The 14,987-nt window shown below is 32.8% G+C and overlaps 1 protein-coding gene across 2 annotated transcripts; it reads right to left on the bottom strand.

The window, feature by feature from the left end:
* Positions 1-8,177: 8,177 nt before the first annotated feature.
* Positions 8,178-13,338, bottom strand: LOC142643130 (putative protein phosphatase 2C 44). 2 transcript variants are annotated; one of them, XM_075817670.1, is made up of 5 exons: positions 12,740-13,338; positions 11,688-11,939; positions 11,063-11,339; positions 10,786-10,940; positions 8,178-8,788 (listed from the first exon to the last, which is right to left on the bottom strand). In XM_075817670.1, exons 1-5 carry the CDS (start codon positions 12,806-12,808, stop codon positions 8,651-8,653), a joined length of 891 nt encoding a protein of 296 aa, XP_075673785.1. In that variant the 5' UTR covers positions 12,809-13,338; the 3' UTR covers positions 8,178-8,650. The 2 variants fall into 2 exon arrangements, with proteins under 2 accessions (XP_075673785.1, XP_075673786.1); XM_075817671.1 differs by having other exon boundaries at positions 8,694-8,801; positions 12,740-13,206.
* Between the last annotated feature and the right edge of the window lie 1,649 nt (positions 13,339-14,987).

Here is a 14,987-nt window from a genome sequence, read left to right as displayed (position 1 = left end):
GAGGACGGGTTGATGATAATAATGATATCCAACTTACAAGTCCAAGAGCATATATGGCAAACAAAGCGCATGTAAATAATCTGAGAAGGGGTACATCCTCGGCTAAATGCGGTGATGATCAAGTGGTACGTCGTGTTGACTAAAATGGTATTTTGGAAGGTCGTGGAGATGAAGATATGTTTCAGGAGGGCACAGAGGGCAAGGGCGGTTGGGAAATACCTCACAAAAAGCTGCTACTACCGCATTAAATGTTCTGTACCTAAGTCTCTGGTCGCATTAATGAGGAAGTGATATCTGAACAATGATTTTTAGCCTTACAGCTATTACCTAAAGATTTCGAGAAGAGGTTGATGGGACAAGTATCAAGAAGGGAAGTAGGAATCTACACGTGGAGAGCAGAGAATGAAGGTAAAGAGAAACTATAAGAAGGAGGAAGGTCCTGTGAGAAGGAGAGGCGGAAGAAAGACTAAAGAAAAGCACTGTAGACAAGCACTATAGACTGGCACTGAAGAGAGGATTCTTATAATTGATCTTTAAGGAGGGAGACATATAAACATTAGGTCCTCAGCTTGAGTCCGAGAATAAGTTTCATCTCATAAACTTGTTCATCCTTGTTGTTTCGCGATTTTAGGTCATTGTTGTTATCGTTGAGGCTCATTAAAAACAAGATTTCTGATCCACACTCTATAAATTTATTGTTTTGGACTCTTTAGGCTTATACCCTCCTTCTTGTTGGGTCTAGGCACGAATTGTGACCTTACAATTCACTTAATATAAAATTTATAATATAATTATTCACATCAATCACTTATAATGCATAATATAAAAAACTAATAATAATTTAAAGTAAATATGACCCTAGAGAACAATATAGAAGTACGAGAAACAAATGAGGTGTTTGATGATGATTGGTTATCAATAAATTCTTTTAGATAAAAGAGAAAGTATATGTGATTTAATGGTCATAATAGAGAAGACTTCTGATGGGAAGATGGAAATAATTTGTTTTGATAAGCAATGAAAGACTTTTTAATTGAGATAGAGAGAAATAATGTATATGGGTTTCTTCAATTTTAGCTAGACATATTCACATAAATACTTTAAAAAAAAAAAGTAAATGGGTACAAAATATATTTTGTTTTATGTTGCTATGTAAGTATAATATTATATAGCATTATACTTTAGGATCAAGATTGTGAGGCATTTTTCTATATAGAGACCCTTGGCAATTGTCTAGGGTTTGAACTTTGAACTGGCCTTGTACCAGGCTACTCAGGGATTACCACTATACCATAAACTTAATTCTGAGTGCATTTAATACCTAAATACCTTATTGAGTGCTTGATACATTGCCATTCAACGCCCTAGTGCCATTGTGTGTTTGGGGTTACACCTAGTTTTGCTTAAATAACTTAAGTTATAATAAATTATAAAATGTCCTAAATTTCCGACTTACTGTTACCATGCCCTAAGTTCTTCTAACAAATTTGTTGGAGGGACCACAGTTCGATTCCTTACAACTACTCTAAAAAAGGCACGTAGGGCGTGATGTCGAATGCCATAAAAGATTTAAGTGAGTCTTCCTCATCATCAATTGGTTTTGAGGTGGAATAACATAGCTCACGGACCGATAAATGGTATCAGAGCCAAGGTCATGAGTTATAGTCACGGGAGTGTCATTGTGAGGGAGGGATTATTGGGGGATCACAATTCAACTCCCTACAACCACTCTAAAAGAGGCCCCGCGGAGCGTAATGTTGAATGCCATAAAAGATTTATGTGTGTCTTCCTCATCACCAATTGGTTTTGAGATTGAATAACACAACTGACAGTCTGACAAAATTAAATTCCTTTATTGTATTTTTTTTTTGACTTACCTCCAGTATTTTTTTAATCTGAGATCTCTTTTTGTTTTAAATACACAATAACAAGTGACAGTGAGTTTTAATCTCCACCTTTTTTTTAGTTAGTGGATGATGCGGCAATTTCTCATTAAAATAAAATGAGATTCCAGTTTTAAAAAAAATACTATAAGTAAACCAAACCTTTTTTTTTTTTACATGATTTTCACTTAATTATATGCTTTACGTCTAGGAACACACAATGGTAGCTTCCTCGGACAACCTATCATAATGGTAGAAACACATGGTATTTAGAAGTAAGTCAAACCCTTTTTTTCTTTACATGCTTTTCACTTAATTATATGCTTTGTGTCTAGGAACACACAATGGTAGCTTCCTCAGGCAACCTATCATAATGGTAGAAATACATGGTATTTTTTACATGCTTATTCTATGCAATTTGTAAACTTAAATTATTCAAAATCCTTCTCAAAATTTTTTTTTAAAAAAAAAAAACCCTCAAAATGATGAATTATTTGTTGATTCAGTAAAGTGATACGATTATATTCCTAATTAGATTAATTTTAACATTTTAAATTTACACATAATAATAACATTTTTTTATGAATCTCTTTTGAATGACATTATTATCATTGAAATTAATTTTTCAAATATTATACCATATATGTTAATTTCTTTATTTATTTTTTTTTAATTCTAAAGAATGTATCGCAGGACATTGCATAAAATGTCAATGGTGGTAAAATCAACACTCCGATTCAATCTCTAAAAGATTAAAAACATATTATCTTTTAATCCAAATAATAATAATAATAATAATAATAATAAAACAACTATTCATATTAAAAAAAATTCTTCTAAAATTAATAATAATAATAAATTCAATCAATCCCCTTCTGTACTCTTCTGATAAAGTTTAAAATTTGAAATTTAAGAAAATAAGAGTATCCGCATCAGTCTCAACAAACTAGTCTGAGATTAAAAATGTAACTAAAGACCAACAAAAAGACTGGGCATCAATCTAAAAAAACTACCAAAACAAATTTAAAATGTAAAATTTAATTTTACATCGCTACAACTAGTGAGACACTATTCTGCGCTATGCTACTACTGATGAAATCATTTTTTTTATAATCTTTTCTCTCTCTCCTGTCCCTCCGACTCTCTCTCTCTCTGCCTCTCTCTCTCATGAATCGATCAACATCAATCGATAATTGGCGATGATGGATGGGTCCGATTTGGGTCTTGGTTGGGTTCAATAGTGGCTGGGTTTTGGCTAGGTGGTTGGTTGGGTCGGTTGCATGAGGTTTTAGGTTTTTGTGTGGTGGTTGCTAGGTTTAGATCAACATGGATGGGTCAATTTCATGAGGTTTTTGTCAGATGGGTGTTGGGTTTTGTGGGTTGATGTGGTAGCAATGGTGTTGTGTTGGTTAGGATGGGCAATTGCATGGTGTTTTTGGGTTTTTGTGGAGGTGGCTGCTAGTTGTGGTGCAGTGGTGGTTGGTTGTGGTACAATGGTGGCTAACTAATTGGTTTGGTGATGGCTAACTGATTGGTTCGATGATGGCTAGTTATGGTGTGGTGGCGACTATATATGCTAAGAGGAGAGAAATTAGACAGGAGAGAGGAAAAATAAATATTTAAATGAACTAAGAAATAATTTATTAAGTCTAATGTGTGTGCCCTAGGAAGCACATACACTTCATTTGGGGTGCCGTACTTGTGTTATAACAGTATCTTATCTACCGCATTATGTTATAATTTTTTTAAAATTGCTTGTGTTGTCGTATCATACTCGTACTTGTGTCCGTGTACGTTTATCTTAGGCGCGTGCATAAAAAAGATGGATAGTAAACTAGAAGAATTAGAAAATTTTAAGTTAATTTAGCTAAAATGTTGAGAAAGCTGATGTAAATGCTCTAATCTATATATATAATTAATAATAGGTGAAGCTGAGAGAAACTCAAATTATAATTTCAAATTAGAGTTCCCAATTTTGTACCATATGTCTAGATTCATGTGGGGACCACACTTAATTAATTATTCACTTAAGTTTGTGTCATATGTTTATTTAAATTTTTTAATCTTTGTGCCAACTGAGTTAACGAGTGCAAAATACTAAGAATTTAATATTAATGAACTATAAAATTTAAAATAAAAAAACTAATCACATATACTCAATAAAAATCACTATACATTCTACCTTATTAAAAATTAGAAAAAAATTATCATAAGTAGTATTAAATTATAATATGTAACTAATTACATTTACTTTTTTTTTAAAGAAATATATAATTTGAATAATTATTTATATTTTTATGATAAAAATTGTGTTTAATTTAAATATATTCATACATATGCATGTGTTACATGCTATTTTAAAAAAATAATTTGCTAATTATTTATATTTTATAATAAAAATTGTGTCTAAATTTAGGCGGGAACCACATTATAATTATTCACTTAAGTTTGTGTCATGTGTCTACCTAAGTTTTTTAATCTTTGTATCAAGTGAGTTAATGAGTGCAAAATATTAAGAATCTAATATTAATGAGCTATGAAATAAAAAAAAATAAAAAACAATCACATATACTCAATAAAAATTACTACATAACAAAAATTACCACACGTTCTATCTTATTAAAAATTAGAAAAAATGATCATAAGTATTATTAAATTTAAATAAAATTTTAATAAGTGACTAATTACGTACGTTTACTTTTAAAAAAAAAATTGACTAATTATCTATATTTTTATGATAAAAATTATGTTTAATCTTAAATGTAACTATATGTATGCATTAATGAATGTGTTACATGCTATTTTTTAATAATAATTTGATTAATTATTTATATTTTTATAATAAAAATTATGTTTAAATTTTAATATATCCATGCATTTGCATGGGTTACATGCTAGTACAACTAAACCCAAAGATTAGGACACGAATATACTTTATTAGAAGATTTTACAATCGGATACAAGTTGTCTCTAGTCCCTATATGATATATCCTTAGAATGTCATGGGCAAAGTAAATTTTGAGAACCAAAAATTAAAATAACAAAAGCGATAGTTGATGAACTTCGAATCAAAACAGCGTCGGGCTTAAAAGGGAATCTACAAATTGAGATCCATGCAATAGGCAATAGCGCTATTTCGCTGTGTAAGAGCATCCACACTAGTTCATGTAAAAACTTGTAAAACAGAAAAAACTAACAATTTTACACATTTTAAGCAAAAAAAATTCACACCAGTGGGTGTAAAAATGTTTAAAAATGTGGAAATCCATACATGAGCTACAGTAACCGTGTCAATAAACACGGTTACTGTAGCTCGTTTATCCAATTTTTTTAATAATTTCCAGTTCACTCGTTTTTTTCTCTCTCTTCTCCCAGTTAACTGCTCATCTTTTTCTTTTTCCTCATATGCACAAAAACACACCCATACACAAACACATCCACACAAATACACTTGCTCAAAAAAAAAAAAAAAAAAGACAGAGATACACAAACACGGAGCTCGTGGATCGTGGATGGTGGATCGGAGTGTTGATGGTGGATCGGAGTGTGGATCGTGGGTCGGAGCTTGGATCGGAGCTGTGGATGGTGGATCGGAGCTCAAATCGGAGCTCGTGGCTCGGATCTGTGGTGGATCGTCGGATCGAAGCTCGTGGCTCGAAGCTGTGGTGGATCGTCGGATCGAAGCTCATCGGAGCTGTGGTGGATCGTCGGATCGGAGCTCGTCGGAGTTGTGGTGGATTGTCGGATCAGAGCTCGTGGCTCGGAGCTGTGGTGGATTGTTGGTCGGAGCTCGAATCGGAAAGGTGATCTAGAAAATGGGTACAGAGAGAGAGAGAGAGAGAGCAATTTTAGAATGGGTAGAGAGAGAATGAGGGCGCGTATGTATAGTGGTAGTTAAAAGAGAAATAATAAAAAATTTGATAAAGCTGATTATTTAATTAAAAGATGGGTTAAAATAGATGAACTGATGTGGGTATTTTGTAAAAGTGATAGTGTAAAATAGAAAATGTAGATTTTTTTTAAATAGATGAAATTTTTAAAAGAGCTGATGTGGTTGCTCTAATTGTCTTTCAAATGCTGATATTGAAATTTTTTTTATAAAAAATTTATGTTTAATCTCAAGTGTTAAATCATTTTTTTAACTTCTTATTATTTTATTTTTATTCATATCTTTTTAACTTTTCCCTTGTATAAATAATCCAAGTTATGATAGAGAGTTATTCTAAGACCACAATCAATTTCACACCCATTTCATAATTATCCTATGTGATTAATTGCGTGTCACTTTCACATGATACTATCACTCATAGTCAATAACATCAGATAAATGTGAAAATGGGTGTGAAATTAGTTGTGATCCTAAAATTTTTCACCTAGGAAATTGAAACTAGATTGATCATATGGGTGTGAAATTACTCTCTCTCTCTCATTTTTTTTCTTCATTTTTTGTTGGATTTTTTATGAAGTTTGTACACCCATTGTTTTATTATTGACTAACTCATATGTGTTTCTCGATGCAAATATTTTTTTATCATTTTATTTGTAACACTAAATATTTTTAATGTTGTTGACTAGATTTGGGAGAAAATTATATTATAATATGTCCATATCTTGTGTTATTGTCAGATTTTAGTTTATTTGGAAAATAGTGGGATAGTTTGAACAATATGATTGTGGGGGGGGGGGGGGTAAAAGCTCTTGAATAAACGTTTGGGTTTTGAGCCTGATTGACTGGTACCAGTTTGTTTTGATCAGGGCCTCTAGGCCCACAAGTCAGTCTGCACTGTAGAGGTCCGAGGAGGAATTTCTCCTCGGACAGGCCCAGCAATGACCCTGAGACTTGCTAAATGGGTTAGAGGCAGAATTCTGGAAGAACTGATGGGTAAGAGGGTGATCCAAGCACCCTTTAGAAGCAGGAATATGTGAGAAATATTTAAAGAAAAAGCTGCTACGACCACATTAAAGGCCCTGCATCTACCTCCCTGGCCGCATTAATGAGATATGACCTCTGAACAGTAGAATTCAGACTCCCTGCTATTATTTGAAGACTTCAAGAAGGTGGTGGATGGGACAAATATCTAAGGGGAAGATTTGTATGACACGTGGATGAACCAGTGAAGAAGAAGAAGTATAGAAAGAGACGAAAGAGGAAAGAGGAGGGGACCTGCTGCTGAGCTGAAGAAATAAGAACTAAGAATTGTAATCTTTGACACAGAAAGAGAAGTAATATACAAAACTCGTCCTCGGCTTACGTCCGAGGAAGTTTCTTTGTCATACTTGTTTACCATTTGCATTGATTGTGGCACTCTCGCCTGTTAATCAAACTTCCAACATCCCAAACCTAGGTTTCAAATCCATACTCTACAAATTTCATTGTATAAGGCTCATTGGGCCTGAGCCCAATACTTGTTTTTGGGTCCGAGTACAATTGTGCACTTACAATGATGAAGAACCGTTAGTGCATGCAGTTGAAGAAGATGGGTTTTGTACCGTTTCCTTTCACTGATTGTAAATATATTGTTTAACAAATTAGTACCAAATTGTTATATCTTTATTATGTGATGTTTTAGATGCGTGAGTAATTGTTTTTAAGCATTTATAAATATATTGTATTGCTCATCTTCCTTATCTCATTAGTGTGTGTGTGTGTATATATATATATATATATTGTTGAGATTATTAAGAAAACAAATTCAATTTTGAGTTTAAAATTATTTATTTATTTATCTATTCATTTTTCGCATATTGGATTAGAGGTTAAATTAGATTATGATAATATTAACATTATATTTGGCTTGATTATAGAGGTAAAATTTTTGAATTTGATTATGCATTGAATATTTGGCTTGATCACATCAAATTTGAAATGTTTTACATATTCGGGAGAATGAATTTGATTGTGAGTTTTATTTTTTCCTTTCTTTTTTATATGAATTGTAGTTTTGTTAAATTTTATAAAATAATTTAAATACGTTTCTCGGTGTTTTTGATTGTTCGGTAGGAAAAAATTGGGTTCCAAAAAGCTTTTTTTTTAAACTAAAAAATAATTTCCAAATTTTAGTTACTTTTTAATGATACACAAAATGTTATAAATAATTTTTCTTAAAAAATAAATACTTTTTCAACCTTTTGAATTTCTGAAAAAAAAAAATTGTATTATTTTCATTTTAGTATGACAAAAATTATATATTACATTTTTCTATTCTCATTATAACAAATGAAAATATGATTATGAAATACATTACTATTTATTAAATTAGTAAAAACTGCAAAAATAAAGTTAATGAGACCACCTTAAAAATATTATCACGCACAACATGCGGGATCTGCAACTAGTATAAAATAATAAAAACAACCACCACATGTATTACATATTAGTTTTCATACTATCATATTTATGTCCGCCAACTATATACACAATCGTCATTTTTTTCTCTGTTTTTTTTTCTTCTCCTTCCCACCCCCATTTGACCAAAATAGAGTATTATACCAACTAGCAAGCTTGCAAACTTCCGTACGTGGTTCATGGATTAAGGAAAACTCTTTCCCATGGATTAAGGAAAACTCTTTCCCAGGTAATATAAAAAATATGCACAACACACCTACGTCCACTTGCTCTGACATGAATATCCCTACAAAGAAGCCATTGCACGCATAACATAAGATAAATCAAACAGTGCTTCTATTTCAATCTTCCTACTGGAACCAGGACAAAACTAACAAAAGGGCTGACTTTGTAGTGGAAAGCAATTTTTTTCTCAGCAGCATCATCCAAAACGGATCACAATGCAAGATATATCATCTTTACTATTTTTCGCCAATGCTTCAGTTGTCAATCGCTTTGCCGCTGCTTGAGGATCTTTTATGTGTTTCACCAAATCAACTGCCTCTTGATTTTTAATAACCTGCCACCCAGAGCTATTCAACTATCAAGAGAAAACATTAAGGGGCAAAAATGGTAACTGAAACAGCAGAATAGTCTCTCTTGTATTATTTATATACATTCTCCCAAATAGATTCTGTATTGATACCACAGTGAAAGTAAAAGGAGTTTAAACATTCAGTGAAACGGATGGGAAACGAAGACATATACTTAAAGAGAAAGAGAAAGAAAAAGAAATCAAGTTCTACCCTTAAGCTGTTATCCTTCTATACTATACGTGAAATATGAAGAAATAGAGATAGTAGATACATGGAACATTAGTCTAGGCCATTTATTTCATCTGGTTGTGAGATAATCCTCAGTGCTAAATAATTTAACAATGGCAGGTAAACAGCCATTATTTGCTTAGTCTGCTACAGGAGGGAGGCAAAAAAGAGGAAGCCTCTTTCCCCAACGATTCATGAACTAATACTGTGATCAAGGTATTGCACTAGCCCATGACTCAGTAAGCAGGATCCTTTGACTACCTGCCTTAGGCTGTAGAGGAATGCAGAAATTTCACAAGTCCTAAAGAACCTTAGTTCCACGTGTTACACGTTCAAGGTGGTGATCGCCTTACAAAGAAGATAAAAAATTACTAGATGAACTAACATCATCCAACTTTTAATGGTTGCCATTGTCTTGTTTATATACAATCAGAACCCTTCAATGCAATTGAGAGCCTGTAAATAAACTCTTCTTCGAACAATGGTATAAGAATATTGTTCAGGAGGTCATACCATTTCCAAATATTGATTTTTTACCATCTAGTCTATAGTTTTACATGATGCAGATTGGGGAGTAATCACTTTACAACACCATAGAGGGCACTTCTTCCCATCATTGCATTTGCTTTGGACAGATCCTAACAGTAGAATAAGAACTAGGGAGTTCTTGAGGTGGCTAGGAGCCCGTCTAATTGTGCCTTAGCTCTTTTTGAAAGAAGAAAAAAAGAGGGGGGGGGGGGGTTGTTCCTGGAAAACCAACTAGAGAAGCTCTTTAAGGGGTCCTTGAAGCTGAAAAGGTTTAAGGCTAAAAGCAGAAATATGAAGCTTTTAGGGGAAACAAACCTCTGCAATTCAGTGTTCATGTTTTATAAATCCAGAACTTTAAAGCACTATTCACTATAATTTGCCAAAAACTCAAAATACTAAAGAGCTTTTCAATTAAAAAGCTCTATGTCCTACAACAATGCCAAACAGGCACTAGATCAGCCAATGAGGATGACAACTTTCAAGCCTAAAGAAACACTGTTATTTACAGCTTTCCAGAGTATGCTTTTAACTTGGGGTCTGGAAATGATATATGGGAGGTCCTCTGTATTTGGTTCTATACCTCTAATTTCTTTCAGTCCTGGGGCTCAGAAATGATACATGAGGAAGTTTCAATTTTTGATAAGTAAAACTAAGAGAGAAATCGTGCTCCGAAATATTTTCATTTTCTTCATTTAGATGGCCTTAGTAAGGAAACTCTTTTAAAAAAACAGACACAAGTGGATTGCATGTCAATAAAGGATTTCTGCGAATTTTATATGAATAAGTTTACTACAAAATAAATTAATTTGAAAGTGAACACTTTTTCATCATCATTTATTTGAATGTATGAATTCATTATTTACAATACAGTCAATATAAAATCAGTCACCAAAACTTGATATAATATCTTGATATCTTGTTTGGCACAATGTAAATCAAAATCATAATATAGACATTGCAAAAACACACAATTTGGTTTATGCGATGTTAACAAAAGAAATTCATTTCAAATACTATTAAAAAATTGAAATTATTTTTTTATATGTGTAAAATTGAAAATTGAAATATTAGAAGCGCACACCATTTGGTAAAGATTAAACGTTTAAACCTAAGCATGCCAATGTTTTGACATATTATGGGATATGATAAGGAAGACGAAGAAAAAGAGGACAAAAAATAGAGAATGGCAGAACAATGTCATCCATAAACTACAAAAATAACTGACCTTCCATAATCCATCACTTGCCAATATAACAAACTCAATGGTTGTGTCTACGGGCACATGTCTTACATCAGGCTCTGAACTTAAATGTGCTTTGAGGCTTTGATCCCCAAAAGCACGTGCAACTGCAAGTTGGCCATTAACCCTGGGTACATCTCCTGGAAAAAGTTGTAGTTTTTCAGTATTGCAGAATCCTCATAATAAACAACCCTATAATCAAAGCCAAGATCCCCAAAGAAGAAAAGCCTATAATAAAGAGTAATAAGGTTATATATATCACCAGGCAGAGTAGTCACAAAGCCACCCTGCTTCTCGATCCTTCTTCGTTCACTATGAGGTTCATGATCTACTGTAATTTGATTAGCGGCACCCCTCTCACACACAACAGCTCTTGAGTCACCAATGTTTGCCACCCATAAGTCTTTGCCATCAATGACTATTGCAGTTACAGCAGTCGAGCCACCGGGCCCTAATTGCAAGGAGTTATCCAATATTAACTTATCTGTGGAGCGGTAAGCATTCCTTATTGCCGTCTCAGGATTGTTCCAGAAAGTTGGCTGCATTATACAGTCAAAGCAGTAACTAAAACAGTTAATTGTATATGTATTGCTTCTACAAAGAATGAGAGCCTAAGTATACAACATACTGAAGTTTTTTAAGTAGTAGTTGAGTGCCATTATTGAATAAATAAGGAGACACAAACATCTAAGTTATGCTTTGGTTTAACTTTTAGGATCACACTTGGAACATAAAGACCTCATGATTATCTATCTAGGTCGATGTTTGATGATCAGTCAAATATAAATAATAGGCAAAATTCTAATCTTCCAAACAAATGAAGAATACATAACAAAATGCTTCCAGAAAGGGAAAAAAAAAAAAGAGGACTGGTCAGGAAGGGATACCTCATCAAGTATTCTGTTGAAAAGGTTATCTCTCAAATAACTTGGCACGCGATCACCTAGGTGGCCGTCAAATATGGCAAATAATCCAAGCACGTGATTCTTCTTTTTTCTGTATTCAGCAACATGGTAGTCCTCCATATCATGACCAGATTTACCTTCAACTAAGTGGAATCCATGAGACACTTTATTAGTCGATGACTTGCTTTTCCCCTTCCCAGAATCAGCCGATGAAGATTTAAGGCAAGTAGCATTCTGCAATGCTAACATTAGTTAAAAGAGCGAATTTGCCTAGCTCAACTGGCACCTCTCCCTTGTAAAAGCAAGGTGAAGGTGAGGCCGTAGGTTCAAGACTCACTAGGCATGTGTGCAAGTACCAATAAAAAATATAAGTTAAAAAAAAAACACATGAAGACTATCATCATCTCAGAATCCTAAATGATCTCAGATTGATAACTAAGAAGAATTCCAGTCCTCTATTATAGCTTTCTACTATTTGGAGTCCAGTATATGAAAATTTAAAAATCCCAAAACGGATTTTTATTTTTATTTTGTTATAAATTTAACATAATTTGAAATCCAATGGTTCATAAGGATCACAAACAAGGTATTTATAATTGGGTTAAATGCCCGCCTACACAAAAAAACCAATTAGTGTCATGCTCTGACAATAAAAAGCAAACATAACGAGGGAACACCATGAAATTATCTCTAAAAAAAAAAATTAATTGGTGACCCGATTAAACTTGTAAGACTGCAATTGAAATTAAGCTAAATTACTTTTTTCTTTTTTGAGAACTAATTAAGCCAATTGCTAGTAATTCAAATTAGAAGTCTAGTAGTATGGTATATACAAGAAAAGACAGGAAAGGATTGGTGCATGATTCATTTGGTTCAAATTTAACAGCCACCAAAAAAAAATAAAAAAAGTCAAACAACAAACACATCAGAAGAAAATTCAAAGCAGCATGTTTTAATTTTTAATCAAAGAAATTCAATTTCCAAAACCAAAAATAGAATTGAATCCAAGAAATATGAAAAAGGAAGAGACAAACCTTGATTTTTTCAAAGAAGCTGGGGGATTTTGGTGTGTTAGAAGCACTTGCAACAGCCTGATTACTCATATCTCAAATTCTGAATCATGTATCCACTATTACCCACCTTAACAACTTAACCCAAAATCCAAACCAACTTCTGTCTATCTATCTATCTCCCTCCTATCTTTCTTCTATATCTAATATATCCAAAAGGGTATATGTATCACCAAAAAATTAGTGCTTTTTTTGGTTGTTTACCATATGGGTGTGGCCGTCACCAGAAGATAAACTGGTTGGAGTTGTTGGTCTGAACAAGAACAAATATAATAATAGTCAAAATAAAAACTTTGGGCTGATCTTTTTATTGGTTTGGTACTGTATATTGAAAAATTTTAAGGGGGTAGAATAGAATAAATTTGGTATAACAGCGATCACCTGCACTGCATATAGTTTATCAAAGATATTGAATGATAAGAGATGATGGCAGATGTGGATGGAATTTTCTGGTTTTTGACCAAAATTATGACGACCGTACGCGTTTTTGGAATTTTCTATATGGCTTCTCTTGTGGGGTTCATTCATTCATTGAGCTAGAAAGAAAGTAAGAACTAAAGTTTGCCTTCGCATTCAATATTAGTACTATATGTCAGAACTGTACAGCAGTAACACCACCGCAATATATTGTGTTTGTGCGTGTGGGTTTGTGTTTTTTTTTCAAATAATATGAGAGAGAAAGTCTTGATTTTGAAACGTTGAATATCAAATATCAATAGTGGTCGAAAATGTACTGATGAAGATTTTGGACAAATTTCCGTGTGGGGTCCAACCAAAAAAAAAAAATAAACAAAACCAACAGCGGCACAACTCAGACACCCAAAACCAAACCCAATGTGCTTCTTCTTCCTCGAAGGTTCCGAGGTTCTTGTAGACTTTTTGTGGGACCCACCCATTTCACAAAATACTATAAACACATTAAACACTGTTCGAAAGTCTAAAAACTAGTGCAACAAAAACCCGTAACCAATAACCAACCATTCACTACACGCGTAGGATAGGAATAGGACGTGAATTGAATATATGAATATGTGAATATCTCTCATTCATTCTTCTTTTCTTGTTTCTTTTTAAAGTCAATTTTTTATAAAAGGACAAAGAATTGGACCAAGTCAAATCCATAAATACAACTCTTTCATTTTTCATATTTTATTATTTGTTGATACGTGCAATCTAGGTAAGAGTTTAATAAAGCAATGTAAGTATAGGACGCATCTAATTGCACACCCCCATTAACGTGTGAAGTTTTTGATTGGTTACAACAAGTTGATTGTCTGTAAGGTGTGAAATTGAATGGTTCGTTAATAAAAATATTGTAAACGCATTATAATAGATTATATGAAAATGCTGTTACTCATATCATAAGTTAACTCGGTAAGGTGTAAAATTGAATGGTTTACTAATAAAAATATTTTGCACGTATTACCTATGTGCTTGATTTTTCTTTTTTCTCTTTTTGCCTAATCCATCTTATTTAAAATTACTAACTGTTTAGATGTGAAAAATGATATGAAAGTTTTAGTACTTATAAAACATGCAATATGAAGTTAGGTATGTTTAAGATATTTCATTTGACAACATTACCATTTATCTTTTTATTTTATTTCAAATTGTAGTTTGCAAAAATCTATATTTTTCCTTAATTTATATTTTTGGGAACAATAAATTTCAACTAAATGATAAGGATAATTGAGAAAATAGTGAAAAGTAAACACTAAAAAATTTTATTCTAATTGTGGGGTCAAAAATACAAACGGAAAGGAGCAAGGGTAGAGCTCTTGATCAACACAATTAATTTCTAAGAAATGGTAAAAGAAATTCACAATGAAAAGATTAAACAAAAAATTGAAGGACAAAGATGGAAGATTAAGACAGTTTGATTGAGAAAAACTAATTCCCGATGTACAATATATAAATCAAAGATGAACACAAATTCTTGCACTCTCTTTCTCTCTCGAGCTCTTCTTTTCCAATTTTTCAAGACCCTTGATCTTGTTGGCTTTATCTTCCTTTTATCCTCCCCCTATTCTTTCTTTCCAGCTATGTATCCCTTTGTTGGATTTATGGAGATACGTGTCCCATCAAATACCTCTCCTACCTTTTTTTTTTATATCATAAAAGTAGACTTTTGTAGTGTTTCTATTGTTTAGGCTAGTCATTTATCATTTAATGAGGCTAACATTAGGTAGGAACACCTAATTAATGCGGAGGT

This window comes from Castanea sativa, chromosome 7 (genome assembly GCF_040712315.1).
Source record: "Castanea sativa cultivar Marrone di Chiusa Pesio chromosome 7, ASM4071231v1".
NCBI lineage: Eukaryota > Viridiplantae > Streptophyta > Magnoliopsida > Fagales > Fagaceae > Castanea > Castanea sativa.
Note: the sequence above shows the minus strand (reverse complement) of the source record. Positions and strands in the feature narration are given on the sequence as shown.

Coding starts and splice junctions, on each gene's coding strand:
- LOC142643130 (XM_075817670.1), bottom strand. CDS start 12,808: ATGAGTAATCAGGCTGTTGCAAGTGCTTCTAACACACCAAAATCCCCC. Junction 11,940..12,739: donor GCTTCTTTGAAAAAATCAAG/GTTTGTCTCTTC, acceptor TTAGCATTGCAG/AATGCTACTTGCCTTAAATC. Junction 8,789..10,785: donor CAAGTGATGGATTATGGAAG/GTCAGTTATTTT, acceptor TCTGGGTGGCAG/GTTATTAAAAATCAAGAGGC.